The 23,959-nt window shown below is 36.0% G+C and overlaps 2 protein-coding genes across 2 annotated transcripts; one reads left to right on the top strand and one right to left on the bottom strand.

The window, feature by feature from the left end:
- The first annotated feature begins 6,681 nt into the window (after window positions 1-6,681).
- Window positions 6,682-10,357, top strand: LOC123552304 (uncharacterized). The gene is made up of 4 exons (XM_045341858.2): window positions 6,682-7,135; window positions 8,086-8,255; window positions 8,541-8,618; window positions 9,015-10,357. Exons 1-4 carry the CDS (start codon window positions 7,105-7,107, stop codon window positions 9,282-9,284), a joined length of 549 nt encoding a protein of 182 aa, XP_045197793.2. The 5' UTR covers window positions 6,682-7,104; the 3' UTR covers window positions 9,285-10,357.
- A 1,635-nt stretch (window positions 10,358-11,992) lies between these two features.
- LOC123552303 (uncharacterized) lies at window positions 11,993-23,959 on the bottom strand. The gene is made up of 6 exons (XM_045341857.2): window positions 23,815-23,959; window positions 22,602-22,742; window positions 21,849-22,076; window positions 20,981-21,355; window positions 15,575-15,766; window positions 11,993-13,475 (listed from the first exon to the last, which is right to left on the bottom strand). The coding sequence occupies exons 1-6, from the start codon at window positions 23,864-23,866 to the stop codon at window positions 13,330-13,332; spliced, it is 1,134 nt and encodes a 377-aa protein (XP_045197792.2). The 5' UTR covers window positions 23,867-23,959; the 3' UTR covers window positions 11,993-13,329.

Here is a 23,959-nt window from a genome sequence, read left to right as displayed (position 1 = left end):
GGGTCAAAAACTAGGTCACTAGGTCAAATCTAAGAAAAACATTGTGTATGCGATAGAGGCTGTTTTTTTCAATTGATCTTCATGAAATTTGGTCAGAATGATAGCCTTGATGAAGTCTAGGTCAAGTTCGAATATGGGTCATCTGTGGTCAAAAACTAGGTCACTAGGTCAAATTAAAGAAAATACTTATTTATACTCAATATGTTTGCTCCAATTTTAATGATAATTGGTCAGAATATATTTTTCCATGAAATCACTAGGTCAAACATGTTTACACTGTTATAGTGTGTTATAGTGTGTTTCTCAGGTGAGCGACCTAGGGCCATCTTGGCTCTCTTGTTATGAAGAAAGGACAAGGTATCTATAGTGTAACCGTTAGTTTAAAAAGTGCATTTCCACTTTAATATCATACTGTCACCTAAAGAAACATAGCCAAAGTTTTTGACATAAAACTGTTCTGTTCTGTTATGTAAACTTGTTATTACCTTTTTAATGTTTGAATCCCATTAACAACATCAAAGTTAAGAGATATAGAAAACTGATCACCTGTTGACCGCAGACAAGGTGTATAAACAACAGCAATTATGTTAGCTATACCCACCGTCTGACCTGCACACATAAGGAATTCACTTTCTTCTTACATCAAAAACTTCATAATAATAATATAACTGCGTTCAAGCATGATTTAAAGAATTTTCTCTTGTTACAATAGTTTTTAGCAATTTATTACTTGTAATAACAAGAATTTTGTTGAATTAATGTTACTGTATTATAATTGTTTTATCTTATTATTCAAATCTAGAACATGTTTATTATTTTATGGGACATACTTTCTTTTCCTGTATATCTTTAGTGTCATTAATAATCTTTGTGACGCATGATAATTCTTTTAAAACATATTGTTTTATTATGTTCATTTAAAACTTCTTTAATTTGAGAGGTGTTTGTCGAAAAAAAAAGAGTAATTCTGATACTTAGTATGTGTATTTTTGTATAAAAGTTTAATTATAAATTGACCGTATGATTGTGTATATGTGTGAATGTATATTAATTGAAGGCTATACTGGAAATAAGTTGTATGATATTTGTATTTGTACACTTAGAATGTAACCTTTAGAAAATAAAATTATTATTATTATTATTACCTCATTTCATATTAGATTCTGTCCACGTCTACGAAGGTCGCCGACATCGCGTTGCAACAATAGAAAACAAAGAACAAAATAATTAAAAAAAATACAACAACAATGACGACGGCGACAACAGCAACAAGAAAGCAGCATGTAGTGATTGTATTCGCTAACTGCTGGACTATTTGCAGGACAAAGGTAGTGAACCTAATATGTTTGTTTAAAAAGATACTGATTCTAATATGGCTACATCATTTTTTCTTGTAGCCACAGAAATACGTAAACCACTTTTATACGAGAAGAAAAGCTCATTTACATTAATTTCTTTACAAGAAATATACAAAAATGCATAAACTAAAGTTGTGATATAGACTTTTCCTTTTGCCTAATTCACATTTGACCCGGGCGTTCTGCGATAAATTAGTCTACGATTTTTCTTGCGGTTTTGGGTGCATCGAGGCGGCGTATGTGTTCACATTATATGCGAGAATCGTGCCATTTTTGTATAGGCTCTCGGAAGAGGGACGGGAGAAATCCGTACGGACGCTGCGCGGAGATAATACGGAAATCATTCAATTTTAGTGCAGTTGTCGTGCAGTATCCGCAAGTTTCCATGGAAATCGTGCGACGTCCGTATGGCTTCCGCGCTGACGATGGCCAATAGTATATGTATCCATCTGAAAAATGTTTTGCCCATATCAAGGCGTCCGCACGACAATGGTGCGGCCGCTGTACGGTTGCCGCGCGATGATTCATCAATATCTGTGCGATTTCACGGGTGCTACACGGGTAGCGATCGGCAACTGTGCGAGTCTCGTGCGAAGGTCCATTGAGTCTTCTATCTTCGTACGTTTTCTTTTGAACACCATGTCCACGGAAGATCATGCGTTGACTGCACGTTCAGCGCGCAACCTCCAAACGATGCCGTGTGGGGATTGTGAAATGCTAGCTGCGACATGTCTACGGGATACGGGCTTACGTTTTATTTTAAATTTGTATAACTTTTCGAGAGGCTGTGGAGCATGTGAATCAGTACGAAAATCGCACTGCCTCCTTCTTTGTCAGCACGGATGTCATACCGAAAGGAGAATACGGGCAGTCTACGGACTCCGCAGACGCATCGCAGGCCAAATGTAGGCATTACTCATACGGTTTAGGTTAATCGCTGTTTTTCAACAATATTTCGGTTATATAACGGCGGGCAGTTATTATAACGAGTGTTCCTGGATATTGTGTCGATGTTTCTAGGAATGAATCAAAAGTGAAGGACGAATGATTTTGTATCAAATCGTTACGGATAACATATGCCTTACTGCAATCATATATCAGCGCTCCGGTACCTGTTGAGCTAAGCAGACGATTTAGGATGAGACTAAATTTAGATATATACGTTGTTACAGTAACATAAGTAACTTAAACACAAGTATCTACACTTTTCAGTAAAATATTCAGTGGAATAAGTCCGAGAAGAAAATCACGTGTTTCACCTTAAGCTGACGGATTTGTCTAAAAGAATACAACGGCGGCTTTGTTGTCAGATACTGTTTTAAAGCCTGTATTAAATAGAAAATCATATTTTCATATAACAAAGTCAGCTTATGTCAGACGCGTGTACACAACGAATTCTAAAACATGTCAAAGTCTTCTTCAACATTTCGACATTGACGTCGTTGACGTAAGCCAAGATGATTTTGTCTAAGATAGGTACAGAAAGAAGAAATTCTAACGTTACAGCTGGAAAATCTAACATTAAACGTCTGATCTAAAGAATATTTCATGTTTGTATTTTCGCTTTGAATTTATGAAATTGATAAAATCTCGTTAAATGATATCAATAGAAAAGACCTGTATCTTCAGTATGTTAAAAATAAAAAGTAGTGAAATGTTCAATGTGCGAAAGATAAACCCTTTTCAATTGAATAATCAATACCTTTCAAGCAAATGTTTTGAATGTTAGAGTTTTTTATGACCAAAGCAAGGCGCCTTGTGGCGAATTTTTAATTCAAATAGGGCGAATGTTAACCTCCTTTCTAGATAAAATGTTATAACCTATTTTTCTGATGAGCGTTAAACTCCTCTCTGGCAAATGTTCAACTTCTTACTAGAGAACATGCTACACCATTGGAAAACATGGGAAAACAACATAGTGCATTTGCATATGCTGGTCTGGATCCATCCTGGTCGCAAATGGACTAAGTTGGTTTTTTCATGGTGCGGCTCACATTTTTTTTTATTAATATTCATCTCCATCTGGCAAATGTTCGGTTTAACAAATTTCTAGTGAATGTTCAAGCTACTTCTCTTTTTATTTCTCTATTCATCTCCCAGTTTGTCCTAAACAATCTTCTATTTCAGTTGGTTTAGACAAAATCTACTGACATTATTACAATTGGTACAATTCTATAAATATCAACATGGATCTATAATGTTTTCTTTAGAGACCCTCTATATTCAAACTTTAATTTCGATGGAAACAAAATAAATAATCCATTGTACATGTTCTGGGAAATGAAGGCAGGCCTAAAGGAGAAGCTGCAATTTCCACCTTAGACTGTATCTCAGCGGCCGGACATTGTCTTATTGTCTAAAATAATAAGACAAGTTGCGGTTGTGGAGTTGACTGTGTCGTGGGAAACAAGAATGGACGGTGCCCATGTGAGGAAACTGTCGAAGTACCAGATACTTGTGGATGAGCGTGGGTAGAAGGTATGGAAAGCCGGACAATATGCTGTGGAGGTGGAGTGCAGAGGATTCGCTGCCCAGTCATTATGGCAGGTCCTTGGCAATCTGGGTATAAACGGTGATAAGAGAAGAACCCTGATACACACAATAACAAAGAAGGCAGAAGAGGCCTCAAACTGGCTATGGATAAAGAGAGAAGAACCGTTGAAGAGCTAGCTGGTTCAGGGCTGAGGCTGATCACCTCAGACGGCGCACCTCTTGAGAGTGTTGTAGAAAGCGCCGAAACATTTGATGAAGGAGACCTCCACCTGATGACTGAACCAGCACGCAGTGTATATCTCTGTACATTACTTGCATTTTCTTCGTTTATCAACATGGTGAAACACATAAATTTGTCAGACTGTAGTTTAAAGATGGTTGGTAAAATTCTTCAGTTTTGGATATATAAACATTTGAATTGTATATATAAATTAAAATATAACCGTAACAGCTTCATTATGTATTAATATCTAACAAGATAGGATAGGAAAGAAGGAAGCTAAATAGAAAAAATATGTTAATATGTTAGGAACGTCACTTTAGACACAATGGAGTTTAAAGGACTTTTGTTAAAGCTATGTAGTAGGGCTAAAATGGTGGCAAAGAAAGCGGGATATAGACCTAATATCACTTCTATAATTGTTCTAAAATATAAAGTTTAGATATTTTTTGGCGGGGATAGTGGTGTTAACGTTGCACCGACACAATTGTAGGTCATGTGGCATGTGTAGACTTTCCAGCTTTGATGATGGAGGGAGGCCCTAGGTGCCCCTCTTTGCATTATTTCACCACGCGCAGGTACCTAGGTAGAACCACCGTCCACCCGTACGCAGCCAATGGGATGGCTTTCCCACATAAAGAATTCAACGAGGAGCGAGTGATTTGAAGTCAGCGACCTTAACCACTCGGCCACAGAGACCCCAATATTTGGTTTTCTCTTGTTTTATCAACAATTGTTAGCGAGTTAGTGCCCAAGTAACTAATAATATCGACTGAATGAAACTTCAGACTAAATGGCATATGTTGCATAAATCTTGCTGTCATGTCGATAAAATTATCCACTGTTTTGTATTTTGCCATATTTTCAACGATGATCTTTTTGTGACTGAGGTCGAGTTAGGTTTTTAGTAACATTGTAATTTGATGACTTCCAACATAATTCCTATGGTTTGAAGTTTCATAAAAACTTGATATTGTTTTTTTTTGTCGTAGGGTCAGATATTTATCGTCCATTGTATTGAATAAAACATTTATTTAACATGATATTTATTCAGCCTGTTGTTTTCGTTTGTATTCATCCCTTTTTTGAAACCTTACTATTAAGTGGAAATGACTATAATAATTCTACAAGTCCAGGGTATTACTAAGTAAATCAAATTCCTGGTCCTAGCTCCTATATTTTGATCGCTTATATTGTCCCATACATGATCCCGTTATAAGTTCACTGACATAATACGACTGGCGCCAGACCAGAAAGAAAATGCCTCTGTACATGTTATACCCTACCCCTAGGTTTTCTATAAGGTTCTTATAGAATACCTAGGGGTAAGGTTTAACATGTACAGAGGCATTTATTTTCTTTTTGTTCTGGTGCCTGTGCATAATACTATCCCATCACACGTAACAGAACAACAATGTTATGAAATAAAGCAATGATTCATTGCACTCCCCATGGCTATTACAAGTAGTAAATACATATACATTGTTGTTCTGACAATTAAATATATATATCTACGATATATTTATTGTCTTTACAGGTTAGTTTTATATTTTAGTCATTGATTGTACTCTAGACATATAATATGCTTTAATTGTCTATTTTGTAATTTAAATCATATAACTGTTGTAAAAGGAAACGTTCTCATTTCATTATAAATGTGTATTGTATTGTTTTATATGATATGTTTTTTCCCCACTAATATGTGATGTAATACTGTAATGAATTGCACTCGCCATCGCTACTACAGGTAGTATATACATTGTCCTTGTTGAATAAATATATATCTATGATATATTATCATTACAGTCCTTTTGCAAGTAGTGTCTGGAAAATAGAACCCTCAACCAATACAACAAATATGTTGCCACATATAGACAAAGGTCGGCACAAGTAGCAGCATATCTTAGCTCTACCGAAGCAGTCCGTGACACTTTGCTGCAATGTCGAAGAGGAATAAAGAAATGCTATTCATACACTTGCCTGTCCCCTCCCTCATCTCCACACAGTCTGAAGACAATTTTCATTATTGTTCTTTCTTTAGGATTCTTGGGTTTCTTGATAGTGTCTTTTAGTATTCCGTCATCTGTACCCACACTCATTACACCCAGTTCGCCCAGCCCCTATATTACCAACCCTTCCTTATGTTTGGTAGTTTTAGTTTTACTTGCTTCTTGATGTTGTGTCTGTCACACCCTATGTGGCTCCATTCGGACATTGCTCCTCTTTCTCATGATGTTCGTGCGCACGGACAGAAAACAGCAATCCTTTATGTCCCCTCTCTTCCCAAAGGGGATGAAATCGTATGCCTAAATATCACTCTACCACATACTAATGTTTTGGATTACTCTTATATTAGTGTTGTAGCATTTTAACCCATGTTTAGGAAGTCATACTTTATTCCAAAAGAGAATCAAAAATTTTCTGTCCGACTTACAGCGATTTATTTGTAGCAAGCAAGATACTAATTTATAAAATGTGTATCATTAGAAATCTTTCTTACATCTTTTAAGATGAAATACTTTGAAAGTATTGATGCACCATAATACTTTTTACATTGTTTATGTATTTACCACATAAATATTTTATTCTCCTGCTTTATCTCGGGAACGTTTGCAAACATAAAATGAATTTGAGTGTGAAATATTTCATTGCTTTTTTACATATGTGTGATCATGCAACATACCGATACAATGTATTCATAAAGAAATTGATTGCCTCAAAGTTTTATAACATAATACTATTTATACATAAGTTATCAGTGTGATTTCATAATTCATAACTTATCTTGAAAGTGATTTTTAAGTTAAAAGAAAACTTGGAGTAAATTACGTTTCAGTTTAAACAGGTGTTTCGTTTTTTTTGACAATAAATTCAAAATACGTAATATACATGAATAACGAGTGTAGACCGTTTAGTTAATAAAAACGTTCAGGTTTAGAAGTCTTGATTTTGTATGGATAGAAAAATCAAATCCCGTGAGGGACGATATAGAAATATACAAGAGGGGAGAGGCTGTAAACCTATAGTGTAATTATGCACGAGACTTCACATGGATCAAACATGGGTAAGCTATCTCTAAAGTTTTTTATATATATATTTTCTCATAACTGGTTTATGTTATCATATTTTATTACACTTTTGTTGGTGGCGTCCGTTGCTAAGTGCTTAAGGTCGGTGATTTCAAATCATTAACCCTTGTGGGTTCGAGCCTCATCACTTGGGATGTTGAGTGCTTCATGTGAAGAAGCCATCAAGCTGGCTTATGGAATGTCATTGTTTCTGCCTAGATGTCCTCCGTGATGAAACAGCGGGCCACCATCAAAGTCGCCATATGACCTATAATTGTGTCGGTGCGACGTTAAACCCAACAAAAAAGTAATATCTAACAACGTTTTGAGCTCGTCTTTTTTAAGGTTAAAGGTATAAAATTTGAAATACTTTCATAATGGTACTAGCAGCATCCTCGCTTGGCGCTCAGCTTTAAGGAGATAGTGCTAGAACTGGTCAGCCCGGTGTCAGTATAATGTGGCTGGGTGGGGTATCATGCCACGTGTCTACCGCAGCACTATAAAGTTGGTCAGTGTGCTCACTGCTACAAATATACACCGTCGTTTATATGACTGAAAAATTGTTGAAAAAGACGTTAAACCCGAACACACACACACACACACACACACACACACACACACACACACGCACACACACACATTTTCATTTTGTCTTCCTTTCTTTTTGCACATATTCTAACAAACTTTTCCTTAAAGAACCATCTTACAACATGTATGCTTACTATAATAATGCTGTTCGTTTTCGTTTGTCCAACCCTGAATTTAGTTGTTTATAGGGACCCTGGACAATGTCATATATGTTTACAACAAGTAGAAGGAAGGTTCTCGCAGTTTTGTTTCCCGGAAGATAATAAATTTAATGTAATTCACCTCAACTCGACAGCTTGTTTACTTACATGAAATGCAAAAATCAATTTTATTACTTTAAAAATGTCTGTTCTTTCAGGTGGAAAACATAATATTGACGATATTTTATTTATAATCCGAGCTGTTTCCGTGGTTTATGGATTATCAGGAGTAGCATGCACAGTAACTGGGGTGTATACACTATGGTACGCCGCACCTGACATTGAATTCCCGTTCTCGTCTGGTTCCGGTGTTTGGATGGGATTCTTAGTAAGTTTTTTTTTTGCATATATACTCATATTTCTTTGAGAATCAAGTAAAATGTTTCAAAATGCCCATGCTGTGGCTCGAACAGGATTTCATGAATTTTACACATACAGGAAGTGAAATTCATGTGTTATCAATAATAATGATTTATGCGTTTTTAATAAGTCTGAACTTTTACCACAAAGGTAACGTCGTGTTTCTTTTAAATGTATGTAAAACATCTTTTCTTTTCTATCCTAATTGTAAATTATAATTTTTGTGTTCATCGCAAGAAATTTTCCCTTTCAGACGTTTGTAACATTCGCGATGGGCATCAATGTGGTAAAAGGATACGACACAGACTACCCCTCATCCTCTAAAGGAAAGGTAACTATAAATTCAGATAATCCATCATAAAAACAATTCAGATAGGGATAGTAAGTAATGGAATGGGCCTTTGCGGCCAAGTAGTTAAGGTCACTGACTTCAAAGGACTTGTTACTCACAGATGTGGGTTCAAGCCTCCCTCGGGCGTTTAATTATCCATTTGCGGAAGCCGTCCAGATTGCTTGTGGAAGGTCGTTGGTTTAACCCTGGACCACGCCCGTCATGAAATAGTACACAGAGAAGCAGTTGGGGTTTCCTTTATCTTCAAAGTTGTAAAGTCGCCAAATAATCTATAATTGTGTTGGTGCGACGTTAAAAACAACAAATTAAAATAAAATAGGAATATCTCACATATTTCATTCATGACTTTTACTTTTTTCTCTCTTTTTTTCATAGGTCATCACATTTTACATATTAGTTATCATGGACGTCATATTCGGAATTCTCCACGTATCTTTCTCCGCGTTAGGATTTTCATACTGTAGCTCTGAAATTAGAACCGGGTGGATACATTGTAACACAGAGGAGCGACCTAGACTTCTACTAATGGAGGGTTTTAGTATTGCATTTGGAGTGATTGTAACACTGCTGTCAGTGGCTGTGACCATTTATTTGTCTTGTAGGAGGAAGATAAATATTTTAGCAGGAATTCCAACGGAACAGTAAATTAAATACACGTGGTGCTGCGGATTATGTAGCCGACATAATGTTACTCCAACATACTAGTGATCCCGAGACTTATGTTTCAAATCAAATCAAATCAAACAAAACCAATACAGGTTTCATGGGTTTAAGATTTGTAAAAACACGATGGTTTCTAATTTTTAATGCGCGTTTCATGAAAAGTGCCAAAAGTGTTCTTGTGTTCTTCTAGTGTTCAGTTTAAACTTTTCATTTACATTGCTTCATTATGACTTGAAATAAAATTTTCGGACTAATGGAAATATTCACTCTCATTTCAAGTGTAAGTACGGTGTGTATCACAGGGTCGAGTTAATTATAAATTTTTCTCTAGCAAGTACTTTCACGATAAACAAAATTAGGCAGTATAAGACTGAACCACCATACCGGTAATATCTAATGTAGTCATAACAAAGCATAGGTTTGATTTCAGTAAAAATAGCTTAAAGTCAGATTTCAACACTGATTGTTGAATCGAGAGATACCATAGCAAACATTGTTGATAAATTTCTGACGACTGTACAATTTCTTGGTAAACCAATAACTTAACTTGCCCTTCGCTATATCAAGATTATTAAAGATCAGTATTCCTCAATACGCTAAAGGAGAAAATGTTTGTGTGAGAAGGAACCTTGAGGTTTCCACAGCTTTCCGTTAAACAATTAAACTTGAACTGTACGGTCGTCTTGTCAAAACAATATGGAACTTATCATTCTTATTGGGATCTTTGTTCCAAGATCGTACACTAGACCTACTAATAAACAAAAAAAAAAAAAAAAAAGAAAAAAAGAAAGAAAAAAGAAACACAAACAAACAAAAAAACCTTGCTGCTGTTTGCGATTTTGATCTTTAAACTCTGAGGAAATTGATCGAAGGTCATCATGGCCCTTTTGACTTAAGATTAAAATTTATCTCTAACATTTGAGATATTTGTCTTGCCCTCGAGAACATATGTCGAAAGCTCGAAATAAGAGATCGAGCGCTCAAATTTTTCCTAAGTATATATCGTGATCTGTAAATAATAAATCGAATAAACTTGAGGTAATTTCAGCCTTTGGCGATATGTTCATTATTATTATTATTATACCAGATTTATATAGCGCCCTTTTCATGATCAATTTCACGTTCAAAGGCGCTTTACATAGTTCAAATGCAGCAAAATTAGGCAGTATAAGACTGAACCAACATACCGGTAATATCTAATGTAGTCATAACAAAGCATAGGTTTGATTTCAGTAAAAATAGCTTAAAGTCAGATTTCAACACTGATTGTTGAATCGAGAGATACCATAGCAAACATTGTTGATAAATTTCTGACGAATGTACAGTTTCTTGGTAAACCAATAACGTAACTTGCCCTTCGCTATATCAAGATTATTAAAGATCAGTTTTCCACAATACGCTAAAGGAGAAAATGTTTGTGTGTGAAGAAACCTTGAGGTTTCCACAGCTTTCCGTTAAACAATTAAACTTGAACTGTACGGTCGTCTTGTCAAACAATATGGAACTTATCATTCTTATTGGGATCTTTCTTCCAAGATCGTACACTAGACCTACTAATAAACAAAAAAAAAAAAAAAAAAAAAAAAAAAAAAAAAAAAAAAAGAAAAAAAGAAAGAAAAAACACAAACAAAAAAAACCTTGCTGCTGTTTGCGATTTTGCTCTTTAAACTCTGAGGAAATTGATCAAAGATCATCATGGCCCTTTTGACTTAAGATTAAAATTTAACACTTGAGATATATGTCCTGCCATCGAGAACATATATCCAGAGCTCGAAATAAGAGATCGAGCGCTCAAATTATAACTTAGTATATATCGTGATCTGTAAATAATAAATTAAATAAGCTTGAGGTAATTTCAGCCTTTGGCGATATATTCATGATAGTTCCAAATTGAACACATGAGTTTTAAAGCCATCCTAAGAAGTCAAAGGAAAGGATCTCCCGCCCTAATTTCAGAACTAAGGTCACATGAAGAATCACTAGAGCCATACATGTATTGCATTGGCGGGACTGTCTTACTGTGTAAGTTTTATGAAGATTTGTCTCTACAACTTAAGGTTATTGTACACACTTTCCAGTTAATAGATGTATAGAAATGAGCCACATTAACGATTTTTGCAGAGGGTGACTTTAATGACAATTGTGTACCTTTGATGACACTCGAACAAAACTATTTTTAAAGCAAAAGTCATTTTTAACCAAAAGCCGAAAAATCGTCCCCTTACGTGTATTTAAAGTGAGCATATTTCTCTATGTTTGAAATGGACATTTAGAACTTTTGTCAGCCTGAAACCGCTTGCTCGATCTCAGAATATTTACACACAATAATTCATTCAGATGAACGTGTACCAAAATAATCCTGACAACTTGAATGTTAAAAATATTTTCGCGATGATCATGGGTTATTTTTTCTACATATCTTGTCAAAACAATATGTCAACAACCACTCTTCATTTAACATTCAACTAAAACATGGTTTGCTTTTATATGTGTTTTAACTATGAAATACAGGTAAATCTGACCAATTGGTTTTATGGAAAAATATCTCGAGCGCACGAGACCTTTTTCTTTGACACTTAATATCTTATTCTCAATCGCTCAATCTTATTTTCAATCGTCTGACATTTTATCTCGAGTGCAAGACATCTTATAGAATTTTTTTTTTTTTTAAAAAGAGAAAAATTGTAATATGCAAAACCGATTCTGAGCTTTAATTAGTATATCTAAACTATGATAACATGCATAGAGAATCATGCGCATAACTATATAAATCCATTCAGTCTCTTATTAATAGCACACCTCTAAAAGTGAGACTAAAACATAAATTAAAAAAAAAACAAAACAGTTTTTGTTTTTGTGTGAAATCTTAGTCAAGTATTGATAATAAAGACTTATAACTGATTAGTCAGATTTTGGTAAAAAAATATGGATTTGTTCAAAACTTGATCAACGGATCACTTACACTTCTTTGTATTCACCTAGTTCTTAATACATGTGAATTTTTTCATGGAGGTATTTTGAACATTTTTTACTTCTTTATCCTTTAATTGAGTTCTTTAAGCATTAGTATAAATTTAATAAACAACTTTATTTAAGGATTCATGAATATAAAAACTGTTGTCTCATGTTTGCAATAGATTTGCATTTACGATTTTGATATTTAGCCGAAATGCAATAAAATGCAAGTTTGTAAAATACTTATAACCTCCCTTTGCCTACCAAGATATGAAATAAATGAATTCGGCAGCTACACGGCGTTTCAAAACTTGCTTTGAGGTTCGGATTGTTGAAATATCTCATTATTTGTCAACTGCAAAATGAACATAGAAATTTCATTGAAACTTTAACAAATAGTCCTCTTTTTAAATACCTATATATTTAAGGGGTGGTTTAAAAAACCATAAAGGTGATAAAGCATACATTCTTATAGGAATCTAATTCGACGTAATAGGTCTTTTATATTTAAAGTGATCGCTTAAAGAATATACAAACAAAAGAAATGTCATAAAAGAAGTATTCAATTTTGACTGATTTCCTTTGCGTCTTCAGAAAATTGTGAAGAAAGTCCTAAAGCTATAACTAGAACAAAGTTTTATGTGAATAAAGTCTTCTCGTAAGTGTTAACATTTACACCCTCGGCTGAAGATATCTTTTGATCGTTGGGAATTCACGCTTCACCGTAGATTCATATCTATACTCTCCGGTATAGGGTATAGAAGTCCTGGAAATCTTGTGCTTTACCAATAAAGCTAATCAGATGAGTCCGGTTTATAAAGAGCAACTTCTGTGAGTTGCTTTACCAAGTGTATCATCAAGTACTGTTCAATCTCATAATGTAAACTCCATCCATTATTTAAACGTTACCTTAAATAACTTGGTTATGTACATAGTTATATTATAGATCTATTCTAATATGTCATTAATGTGCAACACATAATATAACATTTTACTTTTGATATAAAATGGTGTCAAATATGTTTTCATTTATTGACACTATCTTATTATTTGCCTCAATTCTTCGTCAAAATTATGTCGTCTTTTTCCTCGATTTCTTTTTGTCTTTCTTTCTTTTATTTCGTTTTCCTTGTTTTTTCTTCTTGGCATTTCGTCCCTTGCCCTTACGCCTCTTAGCACATCTTAATCTGGCCTTTTCAGTCTTCTTTTTCAGACAACCTGTAAGATAAGTAATACGAGGGGCGTTCAATATGTAATGTTACTCCGTATGTAATTCCGTAACTGCTGTTTATATTTAGATGCGGTTTTCGGCACATTATAGAGTAATTTATTGGAAACACAATGTTATATAAATTATAAAAATCGACATGTTCAAAGTAAAATATAATCATTTTAGTGAGGTGTACTCAGGTATACTAGACCATTATTATAATTTAGGTTTGTCCTAGGCATCCAGAGTCTTAGAAAAATATAATAACTTATAAAATCACAAAATTCTATCATTTTTCTACGAGGTACAGCAATCTGTGATGAGTTTGCGTTTGTTTTAAACTATTTATTGCATTTTTGATTTTACAACACAACTAAAAATATCTAACCTCGAGGTTGATTCCATCTAGAATGGGTGTTGAGAGCGATTAATCAAAGTTGTAATAACTAGTGTCGCAATCGAGAAGTAAGATACTAGTATCAATTTACGATACAAGATTTTTTTTAATGATGATTATCGCGCCTGACAAAATTGCAGAAGCATATTGTACCCAACTTATCATTTTTCGAGTAAAAATATACACAAACAATTTAATACTGTTATAAACTTTTTTATTTTAGTTTTCAAATATTATTGTGAAGATCATGATTTGTTTTATTTGTTTAAACTGAAAATTGAACTATAGTTCTTGTGTTGAATGATAGAACCAAGGAATTGCATACTACAATCTCAATATTTTGGATATAAAATTGCCCAGTATACCCGAGTACACCTCACTCAAATGATTATATTTTTACTTTGAATCTACCAATTTTTATAATTTATATAGCATTGCGTTTCCAATAAATTGCTCTATAAGGTGCCAAAAAACCGCATCTAAAAATAACAAGCGGTTACGGAACTACATACGGAGTAACATTACATATTGAACGCCCCTCGTATAATGTGCATTCAATTTAAACACAAGAGATACCAATCAAATTTATAGGAGATCGATTTATAAAACTCAGGTCTTTCTCAAAGTAAAAATCATTGTTAATCATACTTTCAAAGCAGTTAATTCAGACTGATAAATACAGGTTTTAATTGCAATATGGATAGAACGCACTCAGTCACATGCTAACTATTCTGTTCTCAATCTCAAATCTATTATTAGACACGCCTTTAAAATGTCAAAATTTGTTAAACAAACATCTGTATCCCATTATGATTATTAGATTCGTTCACTGGTGGTAGGTGCAGAAGGGAATATCTGGCTCTCCGCTAACTGTTTATGGCGGTAACGAGTTTTTGACGAGTTACCGCGTAAACAGTTACCCGAGAGCCAGATATTTCCATACGCACCTGCCACCAGTGATTGAATCTTTTTCTTGCTTGCCATATTCAATAAATAATTGCAAAAATAAATTCAAAGAAATGATTTTGTTATAGCACTTTTTTCTTAAAGTAGCGTATTAACAAAGCGCGGGAACTTTAATAGTAAGTACGTCTAACGTTACAATTAAAGACAGAAACAGCGTTATACTTCCGGTTTTGTTTTATCATCTGCAGTGAAACGTTAATGTTTTTACCTTAAAATGACGTTTTTTTTTCTAAATCGAGAAATAACTTATAAGGAACAAAAAGAAACTATGAAGGTTTGATTTTTATTTTGTTTTACGTAAAACATAATTATTGCTACACAAATCTACTGTACAAATATCGAGAATATATAAAGTACGAGAGGGTGTAAGATGGAGTTTTCCAGCACCGGTAAAATCACCTGAAATTTCAGTCTGGTATGCAAAAATCAGTTATCATAGCGCAAACGTTTTATGCGAGAGCGGTTCTAGTACTACCTAAATGTGCTTATAATGGTCTTATTACGTCATGGTCTGTCTTATTGAATGAAGAAATTTGAAAGACCGAGGATCTACAGTACGGCTACTGCGAAAAAGCACGTGTTAGGTAACAATTTGTTACACGTGCACTTACTAATGTTTAAAATAAGTAGAAACAACCGGACATGTAATATAAATTTACTTGTTTAAAATATTTTAAGATACTGAAAAAGTATAAAATATGCAACCCATTTTAATTGTCCATTTTGAAGCAATTAAAATATTACGTTTTGGTATTGATGGAAGGGCAACTGTAGGTGTAATAATTGCAGGTGTGGTGACTGTAGGTGTGGTCATCTTATCTTGGTGCTGCGAAAGAGGATCTGGGTCGTCCATGCCTGGTTTCACATTAGTTATCATGCCATTTGTCATAATCCTCTCGCATGCATTCTTGATGCCTTCATCCTCATCAGATATAACTGTAAACAAGAGCAAGCATGTGAAATACATATGTGCTATGTCATGACTTGTCGTTACAGGGTATGTAATAATCAGTTATAAAAATAATGTTATCTGTAGCATCGATCTAATTTAATTAATACCAAACAAACTGAGGTCACCTACAGACAATTGACGTTCAACGGTGTCAAGGGCCACTTTCGTTATGTCACAAATTGACATACGGGCCTTATTGTATCTGCAGTATAAATGCAGGTATTGCATCATCTTTTTGTAAATTTTTGAGTTATTGAGGTAAATGTCAGATTTCACGCATGAAATACCTCTCATGTTTTTCTGTATTTCATAACTTAAATTTCCATGTAAATTTCATTAAATTCTGTTCAGTAATAAGAAAGTTGATATTTTATAAACTTCAGTAATTTATGTTTTTATCCCCAAAACCACTATAATGGGCCTCAAATTGTCAATTTAAATTCGCGCCAAAGTAGTTAGATTTCCCGGCTATATCGTGAATCCCGTGAAAATGACAATAGTCGGAGCTCACGGCTTAACCGTGAATCCCATGAAATTTAGTATTTGGCGGGACATTATCCTTTAAATAGACTGGGCTAGATATGCCTTGCGCACACCACCTTACGACATTATAGACGAATCTATGTCTGAATTATTTTCTTGCTAGAAATTTATGCTCGATCGAGGTAAGAAATTTATTTGTTAGATTTTTGTATGATTTTTGCATTACGATTTTTATTTGGTAAATTTTTGTTCATTCTACAGAATTTTGTAACATTTACTTTTCGGCATGTGATTTTGGCTAGTTTCGGTATATCAGGATAATTTATTAAATTTTTCAGACTTCTGTAAATTATTTAGAAAGAGGAGTCTAAATGTTTCATTTATATAAGATGTTAGATTTATACTGAAATTTGTAACATGATATTTATAAAGCACTGTTTCAAAAACTTATGTCAAACATTTTTGTTAATTATGGAACGCCATTACTGCATTGTATGGTTATGTATAAATCTATATGGCAAGTCTAGTGCCATGTTTGTATATATTATTGTAATATGAAATTGTGTGACAGTCTATTGCATACACATACAATGTCCGTTTTAGTGTATGGCATTTGATATTATATGGATGCCAACTATCATATAACGTTTGATTTATATTGAATTTTGTTAATTTGTAGTTGTAAATAATAGCTGCAGTTTATCATGTCCGTATCTATAATGTTTCATCATATACTTTTCATATCATTTTATACTTTAACTTTAGTCTTTTAAGTAAGTAATCTTTGTAATAATGGAAGTAATAAGTGACGTATTTTAATCATGTGACGTTTGAACTTAGTAGCACATATGTTTTGTATAAGTAGCACGTATTATTTATGGGAGCCTACGGAGGTATGGTGTACCCAAAGGAGCAGTTTTATGCCCTGACTTTTTGTTTTGCTATGGTGCTTACCATATGTTATATATTTGAGCTTCTTCCGCCAGACGATTTTACCTGGTGATGTCATAACCCGGAAGTACAATGCCCGAGGTTCACTTGTCTTCACTCGCCTGGATGTGATATTCCCAGCGCAGAGCTTTCGTCCCATGGTTGTGCCGTAAACCGCAAAGACGATGATTTTTGTTATCCTCTGAAGTCAGCTCAGGGATGCAATCACCTACCACCATAGGGAGCCAACACGGAATCAACGTATTCACGGTTTAAAGGGACTGTATTTTGAATTTAGAAGCTATGTTTTGTTTGTGCTACTTAAAGTTCACAATTACATTAAAGACCTGTGTCACGTCAGATTAGAATTGACTATAAGAACTTTTGTATCTAGAGATACTGAACTTTCTTTTTTTTTCTTTCTTATAATCAGTTTTTTTTTCTTTTCATATCTATTCATTGTTAATAATCATCTTATGTAAATAAATTTGTAAATATTGTAAAGGGTGTTGATTTGTTTTGATGGTTACTGTCGTCGGTACGGCCTTTCCTGTCACACGTTAACGATAGGAAACCGTTTCAACAAGGCTTTTGTGGCATAGACCTTAACAATAATGATGATTATGCTCCCTAACAGAATAGGATGGATAATTTGCCATTATGATATGAAGTACTACAGCCTCAGAACCAAATGTTTCCCACTTATTGCTCAGCTCAATATGGAATTGCCTTTCGGGTTTTCTTCCGCAATAAAAAGATGACAGGCCGCCATACATGTATGACCTTGAAGGTGGCTGAAGTGTGGCAATTGGTCTGCTTATGCGTCAAGTGTGGTGTGCTGTATGTTGTGTGCTTGTTACCTTCCGCTTTCAGCCTCCACCGCTGGCTAGCCTTCTGGTGAAAAAAGAGCCGAGTGCGTAAGTCTTCCCTGCCAGTACATAGCCTCTCTGCAGACAAGCCCTTTTACAGTGCCTCCGAGTTGGCGCCACACGGTAACTGAGCACCTTGCGGCCTTAGGCAGAACTGCATGGGACTCGGAGGAGGTCTGCCACCAGACATGTGGCATGCCAGGCCCACCGGTGTGTGGACACGCCCTGATGCCTATGAACAGACCCCCAGCTACGGGACAAATAGCTCCTGGGTTCCCAGGATAGGGTTTTAACTCGGAACTAAGGGTGAGGTAACCCCGAAAGAAACCTAGAGAGTTGAATTTAGAGGTGCTGGGCCATTGGCACTCTCTTAACGAACCACAGCACCATGCAATATCGCTATGACTACACAGCCATCCGGTATTCAAAAATGTGGTGCTGAATCTCTGAGGTCCCTCCAGGGGGATTCAGTGCCGGGCTCTGAGCCTCGACAGAGTCCACCCACAGCTACTGGGGGTCCCTCCTTCAGTCCACAACATGCGAAGAGAAGAAAGAGGAACATACTGAGAAGAAAAACCAATTCGCATCAACCTTTCAGGCTGATGCATTGGAATGCGGAGGGTGTCTTCAACAAGAAAGCTGAACTTGAGCATATCCTCCATAAGAAAGACATCAATGTCTGTTGCATTCAGGAAACTCGCCTACAGCCAGAGAAATCCTTCAAAGTCAGAGGATACCAGTGTTTCCGCTGTGACAGAATTGGCAGACGAAAAGGAGGCATCATGACATTGGTCAGGAACAACATCAGCGATGTCCAAACCAACACGCATATGGATGACTCCGAGTTCCAAGTTCTGAGCCTCAGAAAGAACGAGTTCAGTTTGAAACTTGTGAACATATACTCTCCAAGTGACAAAGCTCTGTCCTTTGACAAAGTTACAACTGATGAAACCAGGTTCATCATTGTAGGAGACTTTAACAGTCACTCACAAAGCTGGGGATATGACCACTTGGATAAACGTGGAGAGGAAGTGGAGACCTTGCAAGATGATAACAAGCTAAACCTCATCAACAAGCCAGATGATCCCCTAGGAGGTAGCGACCATCGCCCAGTCCAACTTACTATGGACCGTATAGACTCTACTTCACCTAACATCCCCAGATGGAACTACAAGAAGGCCAGGTGGACCTTATACCAAAGTCTGAGTGATGAGCTCTGTAAAGACATCAGAGTGGAAGGTAGAGACATCAACCGGGTTGTCAAAGACTTCAACGCCAGTATACTTAAGGCTGCTTACAGCCCCATTCCAAGGGGAGCAAAAAAGGACTATAAGCCCAACTGGAGTGATGAGTTGGAGAATCTGCAGGCAAAGTTATCAGAAGCCATGGAGGAAGCAGAAAACAATCCCTCACAAGAAAGTAACCTCTCTCTACAGCAAGCCAATGCCAAATTCCTCAGGCACAAACGGGAAGCACAGAGGAAGAGCTGGAGAAACAAAACAGCCTCGCTCAACCTAGAGCCAAAAGCTGTGGAGATTGACGAGACAGCTGAACGATGAAGAAACAGGAAGAGGCTGGTGAACTGTTGACGGGTAAACAAGCGGCAAACACTTTTGCCTCTTACTACAAAGATGTTTCCAACATCCCCATCAACAGGGAACGGCAAAGAGAAGCCCGAAGAGAAAAAAGGGAAAGGCAGACAAGCCAAGTGACACCAGAATGCATGAAGTATAACCTGCAAAGTAGCACTTCAGTGGATTCCATCCCATTGTGGACTTGCAGGCAATGAAGAGGCAATGAAGAGGCAGACAAACTGGCTAAGCTAGGAGCTCAGTCAGAACAACAAACAGAACTTGTGAGTTACAAGGAGAAAGTCACCATCTTCAAGGCACTAACGAGACCAAGGGTGGAGGAAGATGCTTTTCATCTCCTTGATCGGTCTGAACAAGTGATGATGGTCAGGCTCCGCTCAGGGCACAACAAGCGCAATGCTCACATGTACAAGAAATACAGACTGACATCATCGCCAACTTGTCCATGTGGTGAAGAAGATCAGACTGCGGAGCATATACTTCAGAGATGTAAAAGGCATGACCAGGAGCGAGCTGCGACTTGGCCGATAGATACCTCAATCCACCAGAAATGGTATGGAGGCATTGAGGATCTGCGGCAAACCACAAGTTTCATCGAAGCTACTGGTCTGACAGTGTAGTCGCGAACGATAAGAAGAAGAAGAAGAAGGTGGCTGAAACGTTTAAGATTAGGAATACAAATGGTATCAACCTCAGAGTAACTATGATCATGAATCTTGACAAAATGAGACTCCACCGATTCAGTGTTTTAATTTTCTGGGTCCATTTGGGATCAAGGGGTCCATTCAATTTAGCTGTATAACACAATTTCGGCTAAGCCGTTGCTCTTTGCGTTCGTGCGTGTGTGTAAGGGGTGGGGAATCACGAGCATTCCTTTGCCTTTCATGAATAGACCCGATCAGAGCGAGTGAGCTTCCCCCCCCCCCTTTTTGTCACATTCTATGTTGCCATTTGATCTACTTTGAGCCTTTAAACGCATACAGTGGCATGCTCACTACATGTACCTCTGTGAAGCAGGAGCCAGATGGGCCAATGACGCCAGACCTGTCTATTTTTACATCATTTTCTTGAACATATGCGTCTCTGTGCGATAAACTTTCACTTATGTAACATTTTTGCTTCCAAACCAGTTGGTTTATTGAGCAAATAAAGCGGATAATCATATCCCTGCATGATGGAATGACAAGTAAAAACTGTCTACAGTTAATATGATTAAAAAAATCTTACTGGTGCTGTAAGGTATCTGTCTTAGAAATTCTAGTGTGTCAAACCTGTTTTATCGTTGTGTGACAGTTCTGCGTTTCTCATTTAGAAAAAAACTTACATTTGAAGCAAAGTATAAAGCCTTTTCCACTGTTTGACTCCTCTCCAACATTAAACACGACGGTCGTAATGCTTCCATTTGAAAAACTAAACGTTTCTGAGGAAGTAACATTAATTGGCTCCCTGTCCCTATTTCCAATAATAAGTTGGTCGTCCTCACTCAGATCTATATTCTGAATTGTTACAACAAGCTTTTGTCCTGTAGGCCAATAGATCTTCACTGAACATTTTCTAGGCTCATTTGAGTAGTTCCAAGGATATAGTTTGTGACTCCTGATAATCCCAGCCATATCTGCATCTCCAGTTCTCCTGTAAACTGACTTCCCACGTTTGAGGTTACTGCACATGTCGATAAGAAGTTTTTTAGGTTGAACATCTGTAAAGTACAAAATGATATTGTTAAACTGAGAAAGAATAAAATTGACTCTTATCTCACATATTGAGTTACACGTTTTTTTAACAATTATTTTAAATTTGCTCTACGAAGGGAAAGTCGCCACAGTTAGGTTTAGTTGGCTCGACATATATCGCAGTACTTGAGCAGTGGCAAGATAGTAATGGTGGAGACAAACATCACTTTAATGTAGGCAATTTTTCTGATACATAAACGTCAAGAAAAGGCAATTGCATCGGCGAAACTACATACCCAGCAATCACAGAACGTCGAATGTTCTGCGAGAAGACGACTGAGGATGAAAGAATTAGAATAGTTATATGTTTAATTGTTTATATTAATAAATAAGTTTATATTGCCTCAGATCCAACTGACAAATCCATACGATAATTGGCTTACTGCTTCAAAGTGGCTATAACCAATTACTCCCTCCGTTGTAATTTTGTATAAAATAATTTATTTATTGTATATTAACCATTTTCTGACAGCTTAACATAGCCATAAGCTTCCTGGTGGTCAGTCGGTTTGAAACAGTTGTAGCGGATCCTCACAAAAGCTGGTTCAATTCCCAAACATGTGCGGTCAGTCACATCAGGTTCCGTTACGACAATTGGGTCCTGTGGCCAATTTATTAAGCAGGTGTTGTGCCAATAGCAATTCATGCTGTTTACCATCAAAGCTGGTGTCATACCTAAACATCCACCTGAGAAACAAACACATATCGTCAAATGCGTGTATTTTTGACAGGAACATATTACAGTTGAAAATCGATATATAGAATTCGCTTATCTCAAACGTCCGGCTATCTCGAAGACATTTCAAACCCCCGACCCGAAAATACGTGCATAACATATCATTTATAGTCAAATTTCGAAGTAAAAAGTTCGATTCCTTTGAATTCTAGACCCCGGGTTTCAACTGTACTTCAGTGGGAAATGTTGCCGGAGGTACATCATAATAACGTTTATAATGAGGTGCCAAGAAAGACGACAATCGTTGTAATTAAAAATATGTCAGAACCATCCATACAGCTCTTATAAACGTAACTGAGATTTTATAAATAATAGTTTTGAATGTTTGCATGGCGCTGTGTTTGAATTTTCATGCAGAACACCACCACAATGCACGCCCAATTAGTCTATCTCTTTATTCCCCAATCAGATAAGCTTAAAGCTGAAAAATTGCAATAAAATCTTTTCATTTGCTATCTTTACGCATAGATTCTTACCCCCTGGTTGTGTGCATTTCCCGGTTCCAGATATGACGGTGACTTCGGAGATATATCCGTCTGTGCAATCCAGCCGCGAGCTTTTCTGTGTATGACTGGCCTCCACACATGTTTCAGTTGCAAACTGCGCCTCAACAAACACTGCATAATATAAACGTGAAAATGTAGGCCTTACAGACACACGTCTTACTTGTCTTAATCATACGGAGATGATTTTCTTATATGTGGAAGGGCATTGACGTTCATAATTTTTTTATTTTGTTTTATGTTTATAACTTTAAAGAAATTCCAAGCTGCTAGTGATTTAAACGTAGTGTGAATGGTAAGTTAAATCTTAATATTTCGTCTTTGGACTCTTAAAAGGTAAAGGTCGCAGAAACCCAAAGTTAACTTACAAAGTCAGAAAGTATGAAATCCTGGGTGCCATTAAAGGTTAAGATTTCCTGGACTGATTTTAAGTGTATTCCATTTAGCACGTCTCATTTAACTCGCCATCTTATTAGTTATCGCATGGATATGTGCGCTGCACTGTTGTTCAGAATAATCTTGAAAATTGTTCTTGTCAAAAATTTCATTTTCCATAATTATATTGCTACAGTTTTTTATACTTTTTCACATGTTTTCATAAGTTGCAACAATTATATTTTCAACACGTTGAAGTGTACCTGTCAGGCAGTATTATTTCTACTGTTAGGCTTGATATTTTCAACAGCCCGTTTCACTTTGCTTTTAATGCACCGTTTTCATTATTTTCGTTTTATTTTGATTCGCTAGACACTGTATGTTAAAATTAGGGAGAAAAATAAAAATTCTAGTAACTCAATATATGCTTTTACGCGACTCTTTCACATTGTTTTCCTTACGAAAAGTGTTGCAACTTTAAACGGACAAATATTATCCAGAATCGAAAGCCGTAAATAATGGTCATTTTAGAGTTCAAAACTGATGATTTTAAACTGTTTAACTGAATTACTCATCTATTTTTTGCTAGCCATGACACCAAGGTGACCTAGAATTTAGACTGTTCAACGTGTTTATACTACATTATTGTCTCTGTATTGCAGACAGATCAGTTGAACAGATTACCTAGATTTTAGAAAACTTTTTTTTTTTGAATTTCGTTTCATTAAAACAAGCAAACCAGCAACTGAAGTCCTAACAAGCTACAGGTGCTTCTATTGTTATATTCATGTACATAAAATTAAGTTCTTACCGGAAGTCTGCGTGATTGTGAAATAAAACGATACATACATCCAGAGAAACATTTTTTACAACTAGCTCATTTTAGATTCCAGACCAATGTAAACAAGTAAATTGCCAATTTGCTGCAGAAAATCTGGTAAATTAAATCAAGGCTA

Source organism: Mercenaria mercenaria, chromosome 4 (assembly GCF_021730395.1).
Source record: "Mercenaria mercenaria strain notata chromosome 4, MADL_Memer_1, whole genome shotgun sequence".
NCBI classification, from domain to species: domain Eukaryota; kingdom Metazoa; phylum Mollusca; class Bivalvia; order Venerida; family Veneridae; genus Mercenaria; species Mercenaria mercenaria.
Note: the sequence above shows the minus strand (reverse complement) of the source record. Positions and strands in the feature narration are given on the sequence as shown.

What these genes read in the sequence shown, in the direction of transcription:
- LOC123552303 (XM_045341857.2), bottom strand. Translation starts at nt 23,866, where the DNA reads ATGTTTCTCTGGATGTATGTATCGTTTTATTTCACAATCACGCAGACT. An exon ending in GAAATGCACACAACCAGGGG is followed by an intron (nt 22,077 to 22,601) that starts GTAAGAATCTAT and finishes TTTGTTTCTCAG; the next exon opens with GTGGATGTTTAGGTATGACA. An exon ending in CCTTCCATCAATACCAAAAC is followed by an intron (nt 13,476 to 15,574) that starts GTAATATTTTAA and finishes CTTATCTTACAG; the next exon opens with GTTGTCTGAAAAAGAAGACT.
- LOC123552304 (XM_045341858.2), top strand. Translation starts at nt 7,105, where the DNA reads ATGCACGAGACTTCACATGGATCAAACATGG. An exon ending in GTGTTTGGATGGGATTCTTA is followed by an intron (nt 8,256 to 8,540) that starts GTAAGTTTTTTT and finishes TTTCCCTTTCAG; the next exon opens with ACGTTTGTAACATTCGCGAT. An exon ending in CCTCATCCTCTAAAGGAAAG is followed by an intron (nt 8,619 to 9,014) that starts GTAACTATAAAT and finishes TTTTTTTCATAG; the next exon opens with GTCATCACATTTTACATATT.